This window comes from Carassius gibelio, chromosome B5, assembly GCF_023724105.1.
Source record: "Carassius gibelio isolate Cgi1373 ecotype wild population from Czech Republic chromosome B5, carGib1.2-hapl.c, whole genome shotgun sequence".
In the NCBI taxonomy this organism is placed as follows: domain Eukaryota; kingdom Metazoa; phylum Chordata; class Actinopteri; order Cypriniformes; family Cyprinidae; genus Carassius; species Carassius gibelio.
In genome coordinates, this window is record NC_068400.1 from 40,110,820 (window position 1) to 40,132,704 (window position 21,885).

At 40.6% G+C, this 21,885-nt stretch overlaps 6 protein-coding genes across 11 annotated transcripts in view; all 6 read right to left on the minus strand.

Moving 5' to 3' along the window:
- LOC127958358 (uncharacterized) lies at positions 1-13,143 on the minus strand. The gene is made up of 2 exons (XM_052557204.1): positions 12,461-13,143; positions 1-267 (listed from the first exon to the last, which is right to left on the minus strand). The coding sequence occupies exon 1, from the start codon at positions 13,138-13,140 to the stop codon at positions 12,670-12,672; it is 471 nt and encodes a 156-aa protein (XP_052413164.1). The 5' UTR covers positions 13,141-13,143; the 3' UTR covers positions 1-267; positions 12,461-12,669.
- On the minus strand, positions 338-16,622 carry LOC127958360 (uncharacterized). 2 transcript variants are annotated; one of them, XM_052557205.1, is made up of 2 exons: positions 16,603-16,622; positions 338-938 (listed from the first exon to the last, which is right to left on the minus strand). In XM_052557205.1, exon 2 carries the CDS (start codon positions 933-935, stop codon positions 465-467), a length of 471 nt encoding a protein of 156 aa, XP_052413165.1. In that variant the 5' UTR covers positions 936-938; positions 16,603-16,622; the 3' UTR covers positions 338-464. The 2 variants fall into 2 exon arrangements, with proteins under 2 accessions (XP_052413165.1, XP_052413166.1); XM_052557206.1 differs by lacking the exon at positions 16,603-16,622 and adding an exon at positions 1,054-1,179.
- LOC127958347 (uncharacterized) overlaps positions 8,252-21,885 on the minus strand; it is a 14,602-nt gene continuing 968 nt past the window's right edge. The window contains exons 1-2 of one of the 4 annotated variants that reach the window (XM_052557183.1): positions 13,259-13,335; positions 8,252-9,006 (exon numbers count right to left, since the gene is read on the minus strand). In XM_052557183.1, the coding sequence (XP_052413143.1) occupies positions 8,533-9,003 (471 nt within the window). In that variant the 5' untranslated portion in view covers positions 9,004-9,006; positions 13,259-13,335 and the 3' untranslated portion in view covers positions 8,252-8,532. Of the gene's footprint in view, positions 9,007-9,121; positions 9,235-13,258; positions 13,336-16,602; positions 16,697-21,885 lie in introns of those variants that run through there. The other 3 variants (XM_052557181.1, XM_052557180.1, XM_052557182.1) reach the window with 3 other exon arrangements.
- The window catches only part of LOC127958341 (uncharacterized), a 49,227-nt gene continuing 42,878 nt past the window's right edge, over positions 15,537-21,885 (minus strand). The window contains exon 3 of the mRNA XM_052557172.1: positions 15,537-15,820. The gene's annotated coding sequence lies outside the window, so the exon portion shown is untranslated. The remainder of the gene's footprint in view (positions 15,821-21,885) is intronic.
- LOC127958348 (uncharacterized) overlaps positions 15,537-21,885 on the minus strand; it is a 38,363-nt gene continuing 32,014 nt past the window's right edge. The window contains exon 2 of the mRNA XM_052557186.1: positions 15,537-15,820. The gene's annotated coding sequence lies outside the window, so the exon portion shown is untranslated. The remainder of the gene's footprint in view (positions 15,821-21,885) is intronic.
- The window catches only part of LOC127958352 (uncharacterized), a 7,242-nt gene continuing 893 nt past the window's right edge, over positions 15,537-21,885 (minus strand). Inside the window, exons 1-2 of one of the 2 annotated variants that reach the window (XM_052557189.1) lie at positions 16,603-16,639; positions 15,537-16,491 (exon numbers count right to left, since the gene is read on the minus strand). In XM_052557189.1, coding sequence (XP_052413149.1) covers positions 16,018-16,488 — 471 coding nt within the window. In that variant the 5' untranslated portion in view covers positions 16,489-16,491; positions 16,603-16,639 and the 3' untranslated portion in view covers positions 15,537-16,017. Of the gene's footprint in view, positions 16,492-16,602; positions 16,640-21,885 lie in introns of those variants that run through there. The other variant, XM_052557190.1, reaches the window with a different exon arrangement.

Genomic DNA, 21,885 nt, shown 5'->3' on the forward strand with positions numbered 1-21,885 from the left:
AGTTTTTATTATTATAGTTACAGTGAAAGATCATTCATCATGATCAAAGATACAGTTATATACAATGGAATTATCCTCATGAGTTCTGAAGACGGTTGGGCTACACTTTATTTTAAGGTGTCCTTTTTACACTGGTGTACTGAGTAATATTGATTAACTACATGTACATATGGTTAAGGTTAGGATTAGGGTTGACTTGGGGATACTTGCATGTAATTATGCAGAATTTACTGTTATCATAATAGTCAGTACATGTAACAAGGACACCTGAATGTGTTCCCCTGAAGACATCTGCAGATAAATAGCCAACAATGGAATTGCATGAGTTCTTAAGACATGAAGAAAAAACTCACAATTTTAACATCGAGTATCGTATTTAGCTACGTCCTTAACAAATCTAAAGAGAACAATTTTTAGTCCTTTTCGAGAACAGTTTTTAGTCCTTTTTGCACACATTCGCCCGATCACCCTCCTCGCAGACGGAGAGTCATGTGAATGCTGCTTCCTGAGCTGATGTCGTATTCCTGCAACTTTCTCCCGGACTCCAGCTGTCTTCCGTTGAAAATCAGTCTCTGCTGGTCCACGGGGACTCTCTCTTTGCGGTAGATCTTAGCCTGGAGCTGATCTACGGTCTCATTGATATCCACTTCATACGTCCCGGTCTGGCCCTTCTCATTCCTGACGAACACTTGGAAAGGTCCGGGGTTGGTGATGAGCAGACTGACCACTGATCCAGAGTGCAGACCGTAACTGCTGAGGGTTCGAGACTCATCCTCAAGGCTGATACGCGAACCGTTATCGGCAGACAGCTTCTGTTTGTAAGAAGGTTCTCCGATGATCTGAGAGATGAGTTTCTTCAGTTCACCAACTGTGGCTCCACCGCTCACTTCCAGACGCTTCACATCTCCGCCCAGCAGTCTTATTATCAGCTCCATCACCTTTCAGATGAGATTAAATATAAAAGAATTAAAAACTGACAACTACAGCACCATTTAGTTACTTAAAACTGGAGTTAATGTTAATGCTCAATATTTTCATGGGTATGTGGCTCACCTGTCTGGTTGTTTAAATGCTTCGCTGAATATGGCTTTCGCTGAATGTTATCTTCAATAAGTCTTGTAAGATAATGTGCCTCTGGTGAGCAAAGGTATGAATATATAAAGCGTCAGCTCAAGCCCCGCCTCCAAACAAAACAATGTTTCCTTTTCAAAAACTTGCTCAGTCACTTTCGGTTTCCATTCTCAGCAAATTGCTGATGTAAGTCCTGAGAAATCATTGATCAACAGGATGTTCAGTGCAAAAAAAAAAAAAAAAAAAAAAAAAAAAAATATATATATATATAATAATAGGCTAATATAATAATAAAATCAAATATGAAATATTAATTTATCCATTAATTCATTCTTTTATTTATTTATTTATAAATCTCCTTTTGCTGAATTTACGCAGCCAGCCATCTGTCGGTCCCAAAACATTCTAAAAATAGAAATAACCTTTAAAGAACGTTCAGTAGGCCTATTGGTTCCCTGCAGGTAATTAATAATAAATAAATAAAATAAAAAAATAAAACCTTCTTGCAATGTTCTGTTTACCCGCAGATAATTTTCTAACTTGGATGCAAAACAAACAAACATGCTAAATATAACAAACAATAAAACCAAAAATTATTAATAAATAAATAACCTGTAGGAACCATATGAACGCTTGGGGAACGTTCTGTTTTGTATCTTATCGCCATCCCATATTTGTTTTCTTTAATCTACATTAAAATCAGCATAGGCCTATAGTTTATACGCTGTTTATAGTTAGCCTATAGTCAATTTATAACTGCGTATGGTTTAGTCCTTTCCTTCCTTCATCAACCTCAAAAACATTCAAATTAACATTAAAAAATAAATGTAACAAAAAATAAATTAATCAGTAACCTTCTTGAGAGTTTCATTCACACATAACAGGGAATCAGAGATCTTTGGAATGTGAGAATGTTCCACCTGCAGATTGGGGAAATCCAGGTAAAGTGAAGCACATCATACAGAGTGAATACACCTCCATTTGTGTCTACACTGCAGTTCAAGGTCACAGTTTTGTTTTCTGTTCTGGTGTCAGTTATGCCTGCTGTCCATCCATTATATGATAAAGTCTAATCAGTTCCACCTGAGACGTGGCAATCTCGTTTCTGGACTAATTATAGTATGAACAGTGTTTGTGTTTACTGCCCAGGATGAGCTTATCCTTCACTAAATATTCTGGAGACACTTTTGAAGTTAAAGAAGTATATATGGCTACAAAGTTAAAATAAAAGTTCCTTTACCAAGGAACTATTCTGAATTATTTAACATAAGAGACAATTAATATATGTTTGGGTGCAATCTACTTCTTCATCAGTTTTGTCACAAAATGTGTATTTGTTACTAAAACTATTTCGTTCGCTTGCAGAAGTTCCTGACAATCATGTCAGGGTTTTGATTGCTGTATTTGATTAATTAAAATATATTGAGCACAAAATTATTTTAGCGGTTACTAATACTACTGCTGTTATCTTCACTGTGAGTTGATGTACATAAAGCAATGGGCTTGCTAATTATTTTGTATAATTTCATAGCCCGATAAATGCATACAATGTTGTTTTATGACGCTTTGTTTAAAATAATTACCAGCACACACACCAAAAAAAAAAAAAAAAAAAAAAAAAATATATATATATATATATATATATATATACACACAAACATATATATATATATATAAAATTCTCTTAATATTATGATTTAAAGGCTCTTTACTGTATGCTAGTGTTGTAAAGAGGGTTATATTGCTGTATTTAAAATGTGAAGGGCACATTTCCATTTAGTAGCTTTAATGTTAAGAAATAAAATATGCTTATTACTTTTTTTGTTGTAAAAATGAATTTGCATCTTTCACAAACACACAATCAGTTTTAAATATTCATGATTGTTTTAAACTCACCCCCAGGCTTGGTTTCCTTTCCAGTGATTATTCAGCAACTTCCTGTTTCCATACTTCTGTGACGGTTGGGTTATGGGAAAAACACAAGGAGAAGGTAGGATCCAATTGCAGGTGAGGTTTATTGTACAAACAGGTTAAATACAAAATAAAACTGTCTAGAGAGACAAACCAAACAAAAAGGGAACCGGATGAAACGGATAAGAATGCGGATGAACAAAAAGGTAACGAGAAGACTCACAAGACAAGCACAACTCACACATAGGGTAAGGACTCCATAAAGACGACAGAGAAAGACAGCTCTATATAGGGAGACTAATGACTAAGGATAGTCAACACCTGTGCGATTTAATTGGAGTGCAATTACAGTGACGACATGACCAGACAAGCGGAATTAAAGTGCCTATGGTGAAGTGCCTAAGGAGAAGTGCGCTCACTAGGGGACACCCAGGAAACAGAGACTGATAGCGTGACATTACCCCCTCCCCTACGGAGCAGCTACCAGATGCTCCACCTGAAACTCCGGAAAACCCAACAGAAAAAGAGGTAGGAGGGAGGTGAAGCGGAGGCGGACTAGGGGGAGGGACGGAGGGTCAGAAAACAGAGACAAACAACCAGGTGAAAAGGAGAGACAAAGACAGGACAACCAGGTAAAATGGAAGAAAAGAGACGGAACAACCAGACGTGATGGAAAGGCAGAGACAGGAAGGTGTAACACCAAACAAGGAGTCCCGGAGGGTGGTGGACCGGCGGAAGGAAAGAGGGGAGGGACGGAGGGCCAGGTCCAACGGAGGAAAATAGAAAAAACAAAAAACAAATGAAAACAAAAACATAGGTAAATGGAAGACATTAGGTGATGCCCACCCGGGCGGAACAGAGGACCATCACACCCATGTGGTCAAAGCAGAAGCCCCCCCAGGGCGGAGCGGAAGGCCACCACCTCCACGTGGTCGCGGCCGAAGTCCCCCAGGGCGGAGCGGATGACCACCACGTCCTCATGGTCACCGTCGGAGTCCCCCAGGGCGAAGCGGTCTCGGGCACTGCATCGGGAACGGCCTCCGGCACCGCATCGGGAACGGTTTCGGGCCCCGCCTCGGTCTCCGGAACCGCAACGGACACCGCATCGGCCTTGGGCACCGCCTCGGCCTCCGGAACAGCATCGGGCACCGCCTCGGCCACCACTTCGGTCTCGGCCTCTGGAACCGCATCGGGCACCGCCTCGGCATCGGCCTCGGCCTCGGGAACAGCATCGGCCTCCGGAACAGCATCGGGCTCCGCCTCGGCATCGGGCACCGCATCGGCCTCTGGAACAGCATCGGGCACCGCGTCGGCCACCACTTCGGTCTCGGCCTCTGGAACCGCATCGGGCACCGCCTCGGCATCGGCCTCGGGAACGGCATCGGCCTCGGGAACGGCATCGGCCTCGGGAACGGCATCGGCCTCTGGAACAGCATCGGGCTCCGCCTCGGCATCGGGCACCGCATCGGCCTCTGGAACAGCATCGGGCACCGCGTCGGCCTCTGGAACAGCATCGGGCACCGCCTCGGCATCGGGCACCGCCTCGGCATCGGCCTCGGGAACAGCATCGGCCTCGGGAACAGCATCGGCCTCGGCATCAGCCTCCGCATCGGCCTCTGGAACAGCATCGGGCTCCGCCTCGGCATCGGGCACCGCGTCGGCCTCTGGAACAGCATCGGGCACCGCCTCGGCATCGGGCACCGCCTCGGGAACTGCATCGGGCACCGCCTCGGGAACTGCATCGGGCACCGCCTCGGGCACCGCCTCGGCATCGGGAACAGCCTCGGGCACCGCCTCGGGAACAGCATCGGCCTCGGGAACAGCATCGGCCTCGGGAACAGCATCGGCCTCTGGAACAGCATCGGCCTCCGCCTCGGCATCGGGCACCGCATCGGCCTCTGGAACAGCATCGGGCACCGCCTCGGCCCCCACTTCGGTCTCGGCCTCGGGAACAGCATCGGTCTCCGCCTCGGCCTCTGGAACAGCATCGGGCTCCGCCTCGGCATCGGGCACCGCATCGGCCTCTGGAACAGCATCGGGCACCGCCTCGGCATCGGGCACCGCCTCGGCATCGGGCACCGCCTCGGCATCGGGCTCCGCCTCGGCATCGGGCTCCGCCTCGGGAACTGCATCGGGCTCCGCCTCGGGAACAGCCTCGGGCACCGCGTCGGCCTCTGGAACAGCATCGGGCACCGCCTCTGCATCGGCCTCTGGAACAGCATCGGGCACCGCCTCGGCATCGGGCACCACCTCGGCATCGGGAACTGCATCGGGAACAGCATCGGCCTCTGGAACAGCATCGGGCACCGCCTCGGCATCGGGCTCCGCCTCGGGAACTGCATCGGGCTCCGCCTCGGGAACTGCATCGGGCACCACCTCGGGCACCGCCTCGGCATCGGGCACCGCCTCGGCATCGGGAACAGCCTCGGGCTCCGCCTCGGGAACAGTCTCGGGCACCGCGTCGGCCTCTGGAACAGCATCGGGCACCGCCTCTGCATCGGCCTCTGGAACAGCATCGGGCACCGCCTCGGCATCGGGCACCACCTCGGCATCGGGAACAGCCTCGGGCTCCGCCTCGGGAACAGCCTCGGGCACCGCGTCGGCCTCTGGAACAGCATCGGGCACCGCCTCTGCATCGGCCTCTGGAACAGCATCGGGCACCACCTCGGCATCGGGAACAGCCTCGGGCTCCGCCTCGGGAACAGCCTCGGGCACCGCGTCGGCCTCTGGAACAGCATCGGGCACCGCCTCTGCATCGGCCTCTGGAACAGCATCGGGCACCGCCTCGGCATCGGGCACCACCTCGGCATCGGGAACTGCATCGGGAACAGCATCGGCCTCTGGAACAGCATCGGGCACCGCCTCGGCATCGGGCTCCGCCTCGGGAACTGCATCGGGCTCCGCCTCGGGAACTGCATCGGGCACCACCTCGGGCACCGCCTCGGCATCGGGCACCGCCTCGGCATCGGGAACAGCCTCGGCATCGGGAACAGCCTCGGGAACAGTCTCGGGCACCGCGTCGGCCTCTGGAACAGCATCGGGCACCGCCTCTGCATCGGCCTCTGGAACAGCATCGGGCACCGCCTCGGCATCGGGCACCACCTCGGCATCGGGCACCACCTCGGCCTCGGGAACTGCATCGGGCTCCGCCTCGGGAACTGCATCGGGCTCCGCCTCGGGAACTGCATCGGGCTCCGCCTCGGGAACTGCATCGGGCTCCGCCTCGGGAACTGCATCGGGCTCCGCCTCGGGAACTGCATCGGGCTCCGCCTCGGGAACTGCATCGGGCACCGCATCGGGAACAGCCTCGGCCTCTGGGACTTTCTCCAGGCCTTGAGGGACGGTCGACGCCTGTCTCCTCCTCCTCCGTCCTCCACGATGGCGAGTCGGCGGCACCTTGTCTGGAGACTCAGGCGTTGAGTCGTCCATCTTAAGCTGTGGCTCTGGGCTGGCGACCATCCTGTGCTGTGGTGCTAGGCTGGTGGCCATCTTGTGCTGTGGCGCTGGGCAGGTGGCAGTCTTGTCTGGAAACTCTGGTGTGGTTGTTGCATTCCACTGAGCACGATGGTGCAGGTATTTGGTAAACCCCCAAAAGTCCAGGATCTCTAACCCCTTCATCTCCCATTGAGGTAAAGGATCATCCAGGCAATTATTAAACAAATCTTTTAGTGCTGCATCATTGTAACCTAACCCGACTGCCAAAGTCCAAAACACTTGCGCCAGGCCACCCACCTCGCTTCCCTTTTGATGAAGGGTGGTTAAGTTCCGGAATCTCCCCCTCCGTTCCTCCATGGTGACTGGGGAACAGATTCGAAATCTCACACCGCTGGATCTAGGCATGATGGAGTCCTTCTGTGACGGTTGGGTTATGGGAAAAACACAAGGAGAAGGTAGGATCCAATTGCAGGTGAGGTTTATTGTACAAACAGGTTAAATACAAAATAAAACTGTCTAGAGAGACAAACCAAACAAAAAGGGAACCGGATGAAACGGATAAGAATGCGGATGAACAAAAAGGTAACGAGAAGACTCACAAGACAAGCACAACTCACACATAGGGTAAGGACTCCATAAAGACGACAGAGAAAGACAGCTCTATATAGGGAGACTAATGACTAAGGATAGTCAACACCTGTGCGATTTAATTGGAGTGCAATTACAGTGACGACATGACCAGACAAGCGGAATTAAAGTGCCTATGGTGAAGTGCCTAAGGAGAAGTGCGCTCACTAGGGGACACCCAGGAAACAGAGACTGATAGCGTGACAACTTCAGAAAAGCAGTGAGTATAACAGAATGATGCAAGATACAAACATACAGGTGTGTACAGAGCTTGAAATCTCATGTACAAGAATTACGTCATAGTGAGATTTAATGTGAAATGTTGTACTTTGTTCCCTAATGCTTCGATTATTATTACTTTTACTATTTTTTATTTAGTTATTTGTGTAACGTCCATTGACTATGCAATTATACTCAACACTCAATAATAAAGGTTCCAAGTGTGTGTTTTCACAGTGATGCCATAGAAAACAACCATTTTTGGTTCCCCTAAGAACCTTTCGGTGAACAGATCATAAAATATTTATTTTATAATAATCCTGAATCACGTTGACTTTAGATTAGTTGGCAATGAAAACGAAAAGGTGTTTCATTGACAGCTGCTTACACAACCTTTATTTTTCATTCTGCTCTTGAGTGAATCATTGTTAAGAGGGTTTTCCCCATGATCACATGACGAGGGAAACCCAGGTGATCCAGACACACCCTACAGAGAGACACACACCCTCTAGAGCTGAATTTATGCAGCGTATCAGTCTGAGAAGACTCAACACTTTCCATTCAATATCATGTGTCTTATACCACGTTATGTGTTTGCTTTCTGGAGACATGTTACCCATATGACTATGTGTGAAAATTGTGATGAAATATTTGTTTACATAGACCTATGTTTTCCTTAAATTGCAAGATTAGTAATTCAAGTATTAATAGCATTTACTATAGTTATGTCAGGCTTTTTGGGAAAACTTATTCAGTAATTCACAAAAACATGAGAACCACAGAACAAAAAAACTGGAACTTTCTTCAAATGATTTGAGTTTTTATTATAATAGTTACAGTGAAAGATCATTCATCATGATCAAAGATACAGTTATATACAATGGAATTATCCTCATGAGTTCTGAAAAGGTGTCCTTTTTACACTGTTATACTGAGTAATATTGATTAACTACATGTACATTACTATATGGTTAAGGTTAGGATTAGGGTTGACTTGGGGTTACTTGCATGTAATTATGCAGAATTTACTGTTATTATAATAGTCAGTACATGTAACATGTAACAAGGACACCTGAATGTGTTCCCCTGAAGACAAGTGCAGATAAATAGCCAACAATGGAATTGCATGAGTTCTTAAGACATGAAGAAAAAACTCAGAATTTTAACATCGAGTATCGTATTTAGCTACGTCCTTAACAAATCTAAAGAGAACAATTTTTAGTCCTTTTCGAGAACAGTTTTTAGTCCTTTTTGCACACATTCGCCCGATCATCCTCCTCGCAGACGGAGAGTCATGTGAATGCTGCTTCCTGAGCTGATGTCGTATTCCTGCAACTTTCTCCCGGACTCCAGCTGTCTTCCGTTGAAAATCAGTCTCTGCTGGTCCACGGGGACTCTCTCTTTGCGGTAGATCTTAGCCTGGAGCTGATCTACGGTCTCATTGATATCCACTTCATACGTCCCGGTCTGGCCCTTCTCATTCCTGACGAACACTTGGAAAGGTCCGGGGTTGGTGATGAGCAGACTGACCACTGATCCAGAGTGCAGACCGTAACTGCTGAGGGTTCGAGACTCATCCTCAAGGCTGATACGCGAACCGTTATCGGCAGACAGCTTCTGTTTGTAAGAAGGTTCTCCGATGATCTGAGAGATGAGTTTCTTCAGTTCACCAACTGTGGCTCCACCGCTCACTTCCAGACGCTTCACATCTCCACTCAGCAGTCTTATTATCAGCTCCATCACCTTTCAGATGAGATTAAATATAAAAGAATTAAAAACTGACAACTACAGCACCATTTAGTTACTTAAAACTGGAGTTAATGTTAATGCTCAATATTTTCATAGGTATGTGGCTTACCTGTCTGGTTGTTTAAATGCTTCGCTGAATATGGCTTTCGCTGAATGTTATCTTCAATAAGTCTTGTAAAATAATGTGCCTCTGGTGAGCAAAGGCATGAATATATAAAGCGTCAGCTCAAGCCCCGCCTCCAAACAAAACAATGTTTCCTTTTCAAAAACTTGCTCAGTCACTTTCGGTTTCCATTCTCAGCAAATCGCTGATGTAATTCCTGAGAAATCATTGATCAACAGGATGTTCAGTGCAAAAACAAAAACAATTTTTATTATTATTATTATTAGTAATAATAAAATCAAATATGAAATATTAATTTATCCATTCATTCATTCTTTTATTTATTTATTTATAAATCTCCTTTAGCTGAATTTACGCAGCCAGCCATCTGTGGGTCCTAAAACACTGTAAAAGTAGAAATAACATTTAAAGAACGTTCAGTAGGCCTATTGGTTCCCTGCAGGTAATTACAAATAATAATAATAATAATAATAATAATAATAAAAAACCTTCTTGTAATGTTCTGTTTACCCGCAGATAATTTTCTAACTTGGATGCAAAACAAACAAACATGCTAAATATAACAAACAATAAAACCAAAAATGATTAATAAATAAATAACCTGTAGGAACCATATGAACGCTTGGGGAACGTTCTGTTTTGTATCTTATCGCTATCCCATATTTGTTTTCTGTAATCTACATTAAAATCAGCATAGGCCTATTTATATGCTGCTCATAGTTAGCCTTAGTTTATAACTAAGGTAAAAAATGTAAAATAAATAAATAAATAAAATAAAATAAAAAACAGTCACCTTCTTGAGAGTTTCATTCACACATAACAGGAAATCAGAGATCTTTGGAATGTGAGAATGTTCCACCTGCTGATTGGGGAAATCCAGGTAAAGTGAAGCACGTCATACAGAGTGAATACACCTCCATTTGTGTCTACACTGCAGTTCAAGGCCACAGTTTTGTTTTCTGTTCTGGTGTCAGTTATGCCTGCTGTCCATCCATTATATGATAAAGTCTAATCAGTTCCACCTGAGACGTGGCAATCTCGTTTCTGGACTAATTATAGTATGAACAGTGTTTGTGTTTACTGCCCAGGATGAGCTTATCCTTCACTAAATATTCTGAAGACACTTTTGAGTTTTGACGTTAAAGCAGCATATATGGCTACAAAAATAAAATAAAACTTCCTTTACCAAGGAACTATTCTGAATTATTTAACATAAGAGGCAATTAATATATGTTTGGGTGCAATTTTTGTCAGTTTTGTCACAAAATGTGTATTTGTTACTAAAACTATTTCGTTCCCTTGCAGAAGTTCCTGACAATGATGTCATGGTTTTGATTGCTGTATTTGATTAATTAAAATATATTGAGCACAAAATAATTTTAGCGGTTGCTAATACTACTGCTGTTATCTTCACTGTGAGTTGATGTACATAAAGCAATGGTCTTGGTGATTATTTTGTATAATTTCATAGCCCGATAAATGCATACAATGTTGTTTTTATGACGCTTGGTTTAAAATAATTACCAGCACACACAGCAATAAAACATGTATAAAATAAAATAACATTTATATAATATTATGATTTAAAGGCTCTTTACTGTTTGCCAGTGTTTTAAAGAGCGTTATATTATTCTATTTAATATGTGAAGGGCACATTTCACACTGCATTTATAGCAGCTTTAATGTTAAGAAATAAAATATACTTATTACTTTTTTTGTTAGAAAAATGAAGTTGTCTCTTTCACAAACACACAATCACTTTTAAATATTCATTATTGTTTTGATCTCACCCCTTCGCTGAGTTTCCTTTCCAGGGATTATTCAGCAACTTCCTGTTTCCATACTTCAGAAAAGCAGCGATTATAAACATGATGCAAGATACAAACTTGGTGTGTTTTATTTGTGTAATGTCCATTACAATTATACTCAATAATAAAGGTTCTAAGCATGAGTTTTGAAGTGAAGTGACATTCGGCCAGGATTCATGCTCTGCTTTTAACCCATCCAAAGTGCACACACACACAGCAGTGAACACACACACACACACACACACACACACACACACACACACACACACACACACACACACACACACACACACACAGTGAACACACTGCCGGAGCAGTGGGCAACAGTTGGGGGTTCAGTGCCTTGCTCAAGGGCACCTCAGTCGTGGTATTGAAGGTGGAGAGAACACTGTACATGCACTCCACCCACAATTCCTGCCGGCTCGAGACTCAAACTCACAACTCTTCGATTGCAAGTCCGACTCTCTAACCATTAGGCCACTACTTCCCTTTTCACAGTGATACCATAGAAAAGAACCATATTTGGTTCCCCAAAGAACCTTTCGTTGAACAGATCATTAAATATTTATTTTCTAATAATCCTGATTCACGCTGACTTTAGATTAGTTGGCAACGAAAACGAAAAGGTGTTTCATTGACAGCTGCTTACACAACCTTTATTTTTCATTCTGCTCTTGAGTGAATCATTGTTAAGAGGGTTTTCCCCATGATCACATGACGAGGGAAACCCAGGTGATCCAGACACACCCTACAGAGAGACACACACCCTCTAGAGCTGAACTTATGCAGCGTATCAGTCTGAGAAGACTCAACACTTTCCATTCATTATCATGTCTCTTATACCACGTTATGTGTTTGCTTTCTGGAGACGTTACCCATATGACTATGTGTGAAAATTGTGATGAAATATGTTTTCCTCAAATTGCAAGATCAGTAATTCAAGTATTAATATGAGCTATAGATATTTCTTATCTTATTTTATGTTTTTTCTTTGAAGAATCAGGGATCCATTTTGGAAAACCTGGATATATGAGGTATTCTAAGTAGGAAAGTGATTTACAGACCTGGATGTCATGTAAATTACAGTAATAAATGTCCACTTTCTTTTTTTTCATAAAGAATTAGCATTTACTATAGTTATGTCAGGCTTTTTGGAAAAACTTATTCAGTAATTCACAAAAACGTGAGAACCACAGAACTAAAAACTGGAACTTTCTTCAAATGATTTGAGTTTTTATTATTATAGTCACAATGAAGGATCATTCATCATGATCAAAGATACAGTTATATACAATGGAATTATCCTCATGAGTTCTGAAGAGGGTTGGGCTACACTTTATTTTAAGGTGTTCTTTTTACAGTGCAATTATATATTTAAGTACTGAGTAATATTGATTCACTAAATGCACTTTAATGTATGGTTAAGTTTAGAATTGCGGTCTGTCTTAAGGTTACTTGCATGTAATTATGCAGAATTTACTGTTATTATAATAGTCAGTACATGTAACAAGGACACCTGAATGTGTTCCCCTGAAGACATCTGCAGATAAATAGCCAACAATGGAATTGCATGAGTTCTTAAGACATTATTAAAAAACACACACATTTTAACAGTGAGCATAACAGGCCTATCGTAGTTAGCTACATCATTAACAAATCTAAAGAGAAAAACTTTTAGTCCTTTTCGAGAACAGTTTTTAGTCCTTTTTGCACACATTCACCCGATCACCCTCCTCGCAGACGGAGAGTCATGTGAATGCTGCTTCCTGAGCTGATGTCGTATTCCTGCAACTTTCTGCCGGACTCCAGCTGTCTTCCGTTGAAAATCAGTCTCTGCTGGTCCACGGGGACTCTCTCTTTGCGGTAGATCTTAGCCTGGAGCTGATCTACGGTCTCATTGATATCCACTTCATACGTCCCGGTCTGGCCCTTCTCATTCCTGACGAACACTTGGAAAGGTCCGGGGTTGGTGATGAGCAGACTGACCACTGATCCAGAGTGCAGACCGTAACTGCTGAGGGTTCGAGACTCATCCTCAAGGCTGATACGCGAACCGTTATCGGCAGACAGCTTCTGTTTGTAAGAAGGTTCTCCGATGATCTGAGAGATGAGTTTCTTCAGTTCACCAACTGTGGCTCCAGCGCTCACTTCCAGATGCTTCACATCTCCGCCCAGCAGTCTTATTATCAGCTCCATCACCTTTCAGATGAGATTAAATATAAAAGAATTAAAAACTGACAACTACAGCACCATTTAGTTACTTAAAACTGGAGTTAATGTTAATGCTCAATATTTTCATAGGTATGTGGCTTACCTGTCTGGTTGTTTAAATGCTTCGCTGAATATGGCTTTCACTGAATATTATCTTCAATAAGTCTTGTAAGATAATGTGCCTCTGGTGAGCAAATGTATGAATATATAAAGCGTCAGCTCAAGCCCCGCCTCCAAACAAAACAATGTTTCCTTTTCAAAAACTTGCTCAGTCACTTTCGGTTTCCATTCTCAGCAAATCGCTGATGTAAGTCCTGAGAAATCATTGATCAACAGGGTGTTCAGTGCAAAAAAAAGTGAAATATTCATTCATTCATTTATTAAACGTTCTGTTTTTGTAACTTATAGCTTTACCATATTTGTTTTCTGTACACATTAAAATAAGCATTTAGTTTGAATGGTGTTATGTAGTTATACTGTTATAGGTTATAACAGTTTAGTCCTTTCCTTTCTTCATGTAGGCTACCTCATAAACATCAAAATCAACCTCATAAAATAAAACACAAAAATATTAACTAGCCATCTTCTTGATAATTTCATTCACACATTTTTGAAGTTAAAGCAGCATATATGGCTATAAAGTTAAAATAAAAGTTAATTTAGCAATGAACTATTCTGAATTATTTAACATAAAGAGGCAATTAATATATGTTTGGGTGCAATCTACTTCTTTGTCAGTTTTGTCACAAAATGTGTATTTGTTACTAAATCACTTAATATTATGATTTAAAACAGGGGCGCTGCACAAGATCCTGGGCCCTATGCATGGGCAGTCCTAATGTCCCCCCCCATCCCTTGAAAATATATATTTCCAGACTTTTCAAGGGCCCTCTCTTCCTTTGGGGCCCTGGTAATCAGTACTGGTTTTACCTACCCCCAGTCTGACGCCCCTGATTTAAAGGCTCTTTACTGTTTGCCAGTGTTTTAAAGAGGGTTATTTTGTTGTATTTAAAATGTGAAGGGCACATTTCACTCTGCATTTATAGCAGCTTTAATGGTAAAAAATAAAATATACTTATTACTTTTTTTGTTGTAAAAATGAAGTTTTCCTTTTTCACAAAACACACAATAAGTTTTAAATATTCATGATTGTTTTAGGAGAAGTCGTGGCCTAATGGTTAGAGGGTTGGACTCCCAATCGAAGGGTTGTGGGTTCTAGTCTCAGTCCGGCAGGAATTGTGGGTGGAGTGCATGTACAGTTCTCTCTCCACCTTCAATACCATGACTTAGGTGCCCTTGAGCAAGGCATCGAACCCCCAACTGCTCCCCGGGCGCCGCAGCATAAATGGCTGCCCACTGCTCCGGGTGTGTGCTCACAGTGTGTGTGTGTGTGTGTTCACTGCTCTGTGTGTGTGCATTTCGGATGGGTTGAATGCAGAGCACAAATTCTGAGTATGGGTCACCATGCTCAGAATGGTGACTGAATGTCACTTCACTTCACTTTTAAACTCACCCCCAGGCTTGGTTTCCTTTCCAGTGATTATTCAGCAACTTTCTGTTTCCATACTTCAGAAAAGCAGTGAGTATAACAGGCCATAAACATGATGAAAGATACAAACATGCAGTAGTGTACAGAGCTTGAAATCTCATGGACAAGAATTACGTCATAGTGAGATTTAATGTGAAATTTTGTACTTTGTTCCCTAATGCTTCTATTATTATTACTTTTACTATTTTTATTTAGTTATTTGTGTAACGTCCATTAACTGCAGTAATATGCAACACTCAATAATAAAGGTTCCAAGTGTGTGTTTTCACAGTGATGCCATAGAAAAAACAACCATTTTTGATTCCCCAAAGAACCACTCGGTGAACAGATCATAAAATATTTATTTTATAATAATGAATCACGCTGACTTTAGATTAGTTGGCAACGAAAACGAAAAGGTGTTTCATTGACAGCTGCTTACACAACCTTTATTTTTCATTCTGCTCTTGAGTGAATCATTGTTAAGAGGGTTTTCCCCATGATCACATGACGAGGGAAACCCAGGTGATCCAGACACACCCTACAGAGAGACACACACCCTCTAGAGCTGAACTTATGCAGCGTATCAGTCTGAGAAGACTCAACACTTTCCATTCATTATCATGTGTCTTATACCACGTTATGTGTTTGCTTTCTGGAGACATGTTACCCATATGACTATGTGTGAAAATTGTGATGAAATATTTGTTTACATAGAGCTATGTTTTCCTTAAATTGCAAGATTAGTAATTCAAGTATTAATAGCATTTACTATAGTTATGTCAGGCTTTTTGGGAAAACTTATTCAGTAATTCACAAAAACATGAGAACCACAGAACAAAAAAACTGGAACTTTCTTCAAATGATTTGAGTTTTTATTATTATAGTCACAGTGAAAGATCATTCATCATGATCAAAGATACAGTTATATACAATGGAATTATCCTCATGAGTTCTGAAGAGGGTTGGGCTACACTTTATTTTAAGGTGTCCTTTTTACACTGTTATACTGAGTAATATTGATTAACTACATGTACATATGGTTAAGGTTAGGATTAGGGTTGACTTGGGGATACTTGCATGTAATTATGCAGAATTTACTGTTATTATAATAGTCAGTACATGTAACAAGGACACCTGAATGTGTTCCCCTGAAGACAAGTGCAGATAAATAGCCAACAATGGAATTGCATGAGTTCTTAAGACATGAAGAAAAAACTCACAATTTTAACAGCGAGTATCATATTTAGCTACATCATTAACAAATCTAAAGAGAACAATTTTTAGTCCTTTTCGAGAACAGTTTTTAGTCCTTTTTGCACACATTCACCCGATCATCCTCCTCGCAGACGGAGAGTCATGTGAATGCTGCTTCCTGAGCTGATGTCGTATTCCTGCAACTTTCTGCCGGACTCCAGCTGTCTTCCGTTGAAAATCAGTCTCTGCTGGTCCACGGGGACTCTCTCTTTGCGGTAGATCTTAGCCTGGAGCTGATCTACGGTCTCATTGATATCCACTTCATACGTCCCGGTCTGGCCCTTCTCATTCCTGACGAACACTTGGAAAGGTCCGGGGTTGGTGATGAGCAGACTGACCACTGATCCAGAGTGCAGACCGTAACTGCTGAGGGTTCGAGACTCATCCTCAAGGCTGATACGCGAACCGTTATCGGCAGACAGCTTCTGTTTGTAAGAAGGTTCTCCGATGATCTGAGAGATGAGTTTCTTCAGTTCACCAACTGTGGCTCCACCGCTCACTTCCAGACGCTTCACATCTCCGCCCAGCAGTCTTATTATCAGCTCCATCACCTTTCAGATGAGATTAAATATAAAAGAATTAAAAACTGACAACTACAGAACCATTTACTTAAAACTGGAGTTAATGTTAATGCTCAATATTTTCATAGGTATGTGGCTCACCTGTCTGGTTGTTTAAATGCTTCGCTGAATATGGCTTTCGCTGAATGTTATTTTCAATAAGTCTTGTAAGATAATGTGCCTCTGGTGAGCAAAGGCATGAATATATAAAGCGTCATCTCAAGCCCCGCCTCCAAACAAAACAATGTTTCCTTTTCAAAAACTTGCTCAGTCACTTTCGGTTTCCATTCTCAGCAAATCGCTGATGTAAGTCCTGAGAAATCACTGATCAACAGGGTGTTCAGTGCAAAAACTAAAAAATAAAATAAATAATAATAATAATAATAAAATCAAATATGAAATATTAATTTATCCATTCATTCATTCTTTTATTTATTTATTTATAAATCTCCTTTAGCTGAATTTACGCAGCCAGCCATCTGTCGGTCCCAAAACATTGTAAAAATACAAAAAACCTTTAAAGAACGTTCAGTAGGCCTATTGGTTCCCTGCAGGTAATTACAAATAATAATAATAATAATAATAATAAATAAATAAAACCTTCTTGTAATGTTCTGTTTACCCGCATATAATTTTCTAACTTGGATGCAAAACAAACAAACATGCTAAATATAACAAACAATAAAACCAACAATTATTAATAAATAAATAACCTGTAGGAACCATATGAACGCTTGGGGAACGTTCTGTTTTGTATCTTATCGCTAACCCATATTTGTTTTCTGTAATCTACATTAAAATCAGCATAGGCCTATAGTTTATACGCTGTTTATAGTTAGCCTATAGTCAGTTTATAACTGCGTATGGTTTAGTCCTTTCCTTCCTTCATCAACCTCATAAACATTCAAATTAACATTAAAAAATAAATGTAACAAAAAATAAATTAATCAGTCACCTTCTTGAGAGTTTCATTCACACATAACAGGGAATCAGAGATCTTTGGAATGTGAGAATGTTCCACCTGCTGATTGGGGAAATCCAGGTAAAGTGAAGCACGTCATACAGAGTGAATACACCTCCATTTGTGACGACACTGCAGTTCAAGGCCACAGTTTTGTTTTCTGTTCTGGTGTCAGTTATGCCTGCTGTCCATCCATTATATGATAAAGTCTAATCAGTTCCACCTGAGACGTGGCAATCTCGTTTCTGGACTAATTATAGTATGAACAGTGTTTGTGTTTACTGCCCAGGATGAGCTTATCCTTCACTAAATATTCTGAAGACACTTTTGAAGTTAAAGAAGTATATATGGCTACAAAGTTAAAATAAAAGTTCCTTTACCAAGGAACTATTCTGAATTATTTAACATAAGAGGCAATTAATATATGTTTGGGTGCAATCTTTGTCAGTTTTGTCACAAAATGTGTATTTGTTACTAAAACTATTTCGTTCGCTTGTAGGAGTTCCTGACAATGATGTCAGGGTTTTGATTGCTGTATTTGATTAATTAAAATATATTGAGCACAAAATAATTTTAGCGGTTGCTAATACTACTGCTGTTATCTTCACTGTGAGTTGATGTACATAAATAGCAATGGGCTTGCTAATATATTTTGTATAATTTCATAGCCCGATAAATGCATACAATGTTGTTTTATGACGCTTTGTTTAAAATAATTACCAGCACACACACCAAAAAAAAAAAAAAAAAAAAACTGAAAAAAAAAACTGAAAAAAAAAAACAAACAATATATATATATATATATATATATATATATATATATATATATATATATATATTTTTTTTTTTCTGTTTTTTTATATATATATAATTCACTTAATATTATGATTTAAAGGCTCTTTACTGTATGCTAGTGTTGTAAAGAGGGTTATATTGCTGTATTTAAAATGTGAAGGGCACATTTCCATTTATAGCAGCTTTAATGTTAAGAAATAAAATATGCTTATTACTTTTTATGTTGTAAAAATGAAGTTGCATCTTTCACAAACACAAAATCAGTTTTAAATATTCATGATTGTTTTAAACTCACCCCCAGGCTTGGTTTCCTTTCCAGTGATTATTCAGCAACTTTCTGTTTCCATACTTCAGAAAAGCAGTGAGTATAACAGGCCATAAACATGATGCAAGATACAAACATGCAGTAGTGTACAGAGCTTGAAATCTCATGGACAAGAATTACGTCATAGTGAGATTTCATGTGAAAATTTGTTTCATTAGTTTCAGGTAGTCGTGTGTAAAAACATAATATTTGTGATAAAGTGCTAGACATACTGTCTACTGGATTGTAAATTTTCACACTTGGTGTTTTTAATTATTATGTACCATCAAATGCTCAAGGGATGCTATACACTCTTTTAACTTGCACTGGCATGTAACAAGTTCTAGTGTTGTCAATTCTATCTGCTTTATTTTATCTCTATATGTCATGCATTTTATTTTGTACAGCACTTTGGTCAGTCGGGTGACTGTGTTAAGTGGTGCTTTATAAATAAACGAACTTGAACTTGAACTTGAACTACATGTACTTTACTGCAGTGCTTTAAGTGGCCCAAAAGAGGTGCCAGTACTCTATTATAGCCACAAAAAAAAAAAAAATTCTATTTTGTTTTTTTTTGATGACTCCCTCATCCCCTGAGGTAACAACAACTATATTGAAGGACTTTTATATACAGCAGTCAACAGGCGACCTTAATAATAAATCCTTTTATTTGTTTGTGTATTTGCTTGAGCTAGAAAGAAATACTAATAATACAATAATAATAATAAAAATTTTTTGTAATGCGCTTTTCTTAAACCCAAAGCGCTACAGCAATAAAGTAATAAATAAAATAGAACAAAATATTAAAAGCAATACAACAATTAATTAAAGAAAGACAGCCTTGAATAAATGTGACTTAATCAACTTTTCAAAATGACCCAACGTTGGTAAATTTCTGACGTGCAGAGGAAGTACATTCCATAGCTTAGGGGCTTTATATGAAAAGGCTCTTTCCCCCATGGTCTTTAGCTTACATGATGGCTGGTGAAGTGAAATAGAGTTAGTAGATCGAAGAGAGCGTGATGGAATATAAGGACTGATGAGTTCACAAAGATACTCAGGTGCAGTCCCATGAAGTGCCTTGTATGTTAAAATAACAATTTTAAAATCAATTCTCGCATTTACGGGAAGCCAGTGTAATTGTGAACGAACCGGTGTAATGTGTTCACGAGGAGAAGTACAAGTGAGCACACGAGCGGCAGAATTTTGTATATACTAAAGCTTGCTCAACGATTTAGCTGGAAGGCCTGAGAACAAGGCATTACAATAATCTAACCTAGTTGTTATGAAGGCATGTATAAGCCTTTCTGTGTCTGCAAAAGAGAGAAAAGGTCTAAGTCCAGCTATGTTTCTCAGGTGGAAAAATTTAGTTTTAGAGATGTGTTTTATGTGTGCTTCAAATGATAATTGTGGATCAAAAATGACACCAAGATTTTGCACCTGTGAAGTGGGGATTACCGTACAGGAAACAACAATCAAACTGATCTGCTCGGCCTTACGAGTAGCTGCCACTGTACCAATCTGCATCAGTTCAGTTTTGGAGCCATTCAGCTTCAGGAAGTTGTTATGCATCCAGATACTAATCTCTGCTAAACAACCACGCAAAGCTATTAATGAGCAATGGACATCAGGACTAGTGGTGATGTAAATCTGCGTATCATCCGCATAGCAGTGATACCCAAGACCATGTTTCCTAATGATCTGCCCAAGTGGAAGCATATAAATATTAAATAATATTGGACCCAATACTGAACCCTGAGGAACTCCCTGTCGAACAGGCACGGTATCTGATTTGTAGTTACCCAAGCCAACAAACTGGGCACGATTTGTTAAATAAGACCGAAACCAATTGAGGACAGCTCCAGAAAGACCCAACCAATTTTCCAGCCTGTCAAGCAGAAGAGAGTGACATATAGTGTCAAAAGCAGCACTGAGGTCTAACAAGACCAAAATACTGCATGCACCTGAATCCGCCGTGATAAGAAGATCTTTTATGACCCTAATTAAAGCGGTTTCAGTAAAAATCTTTTTTTTTTTTTTTTGTTATAATAATGAAGTTGCATCTTTCACAAACACACAATCAGTTTTAAATATTCATGATTGTTTTAAACTCACCCCTAAGCTTGGTTTCCTTTCCAGTGATTATTCAGCAACTTTCTGTTTCCATACTTCAGAAAAGCAGTGAGTATAACAGAATGATGCAAGATACAAACATAAAGGTGTGTACAGAGCTTGAAATCTCATGGACAAGAATTATGTCATAGTGAGATTTAATGTGAATTTTTTTTACTGTGTTCCCTAATGCTTCTATTATTATTACTTTTACTATTTTTTATTTAGTTATTTTTGTAACGTCCATTAACTATGCAATTATACTCAACACTCAATAATAAAGGTTCCAAGTGTGTGTTTTCACAGTGATGCCATAGAAAACAACCATTTTTGGTTCCCCTAAGAACCTTTTGGTGAACAGATCATAAAATATTTATTTTTATAATAATCCTGATTCACGTTGACTTTAGATTAGTTGGCAATGAAAACGAAAAAGGTGTTTCATTGACAGGTTACACAACCTTTATTTTTCATTCTGCTCTTGAGTGGATCATTGGTAAGAGGGTTTTCCCCATGATCACATGACGAGGGAAACCCAGGTGATCCAGACACACCCTACAGAGAGACACACACCCTCTAGAGCTGAACTTATGCAGCGTATCAGTCTGAGAAGACTCAACACTTTCCATTCATTATCATGTGTCTTATACCACGTTATGTGTTTGCTTTCTGGAGACATGTTACCCATATGACTATGTGTAAAAATTGTGATGAAATATGTTTTCCTCAAATTGCGAGATCAGTAATTCAAGTATTAATATGAGCTATAGATATTTATTATCTTATTTTATGTTTTTTCTTTGAAGAATCAGGGATCCATTTTGGAAAACCTGGATATATGAGGTATTCTAAGTAGGAAAGTGATTTACAGACCTGGATGTCATGTAAATTACAGTAATTAATGTCTACTTTCTTTTTTTTCATAAAGAATTAGCATTTACTATAGTTATGTCAGGCTTTTTGGAAAAACTTATTCAGTAATTCACAAAAACGTGAGAACCACAGAACAAAAAACTGGAACTTTCTTCAAATGATTTGAGTTTTTATTATTATAGTCACAGTGAAAGATCATTCATCATGATCAAAGATACAGTTATATACAATGGAATTATCCTCATGAGTTCTGAAGAGAGTTGGGCTACACTTTATTTTAAGGTGTCCTTTTTACACTGTTATACTGAGTAATATTGATTAACTACATGTACATATGGTT

What these genes read in the sequence shown, in the direction of transcription:
- LOC127958360 (XM_052557205.1), bottom strand. Translation starts at nt 935, where the DNA reads ATGGAGCTGATAATAAGACTGCTGGGCGGAGATGTGAAGCGTCTGGAA.
- LOC127958358 (XM_052557204.1), bottom strand. Translation starts at nt 13,140, where the DNA reads ATGGAGCTGATAATAAGACTGCTGGGCGGAGATGTGAAGCATCTGGAA.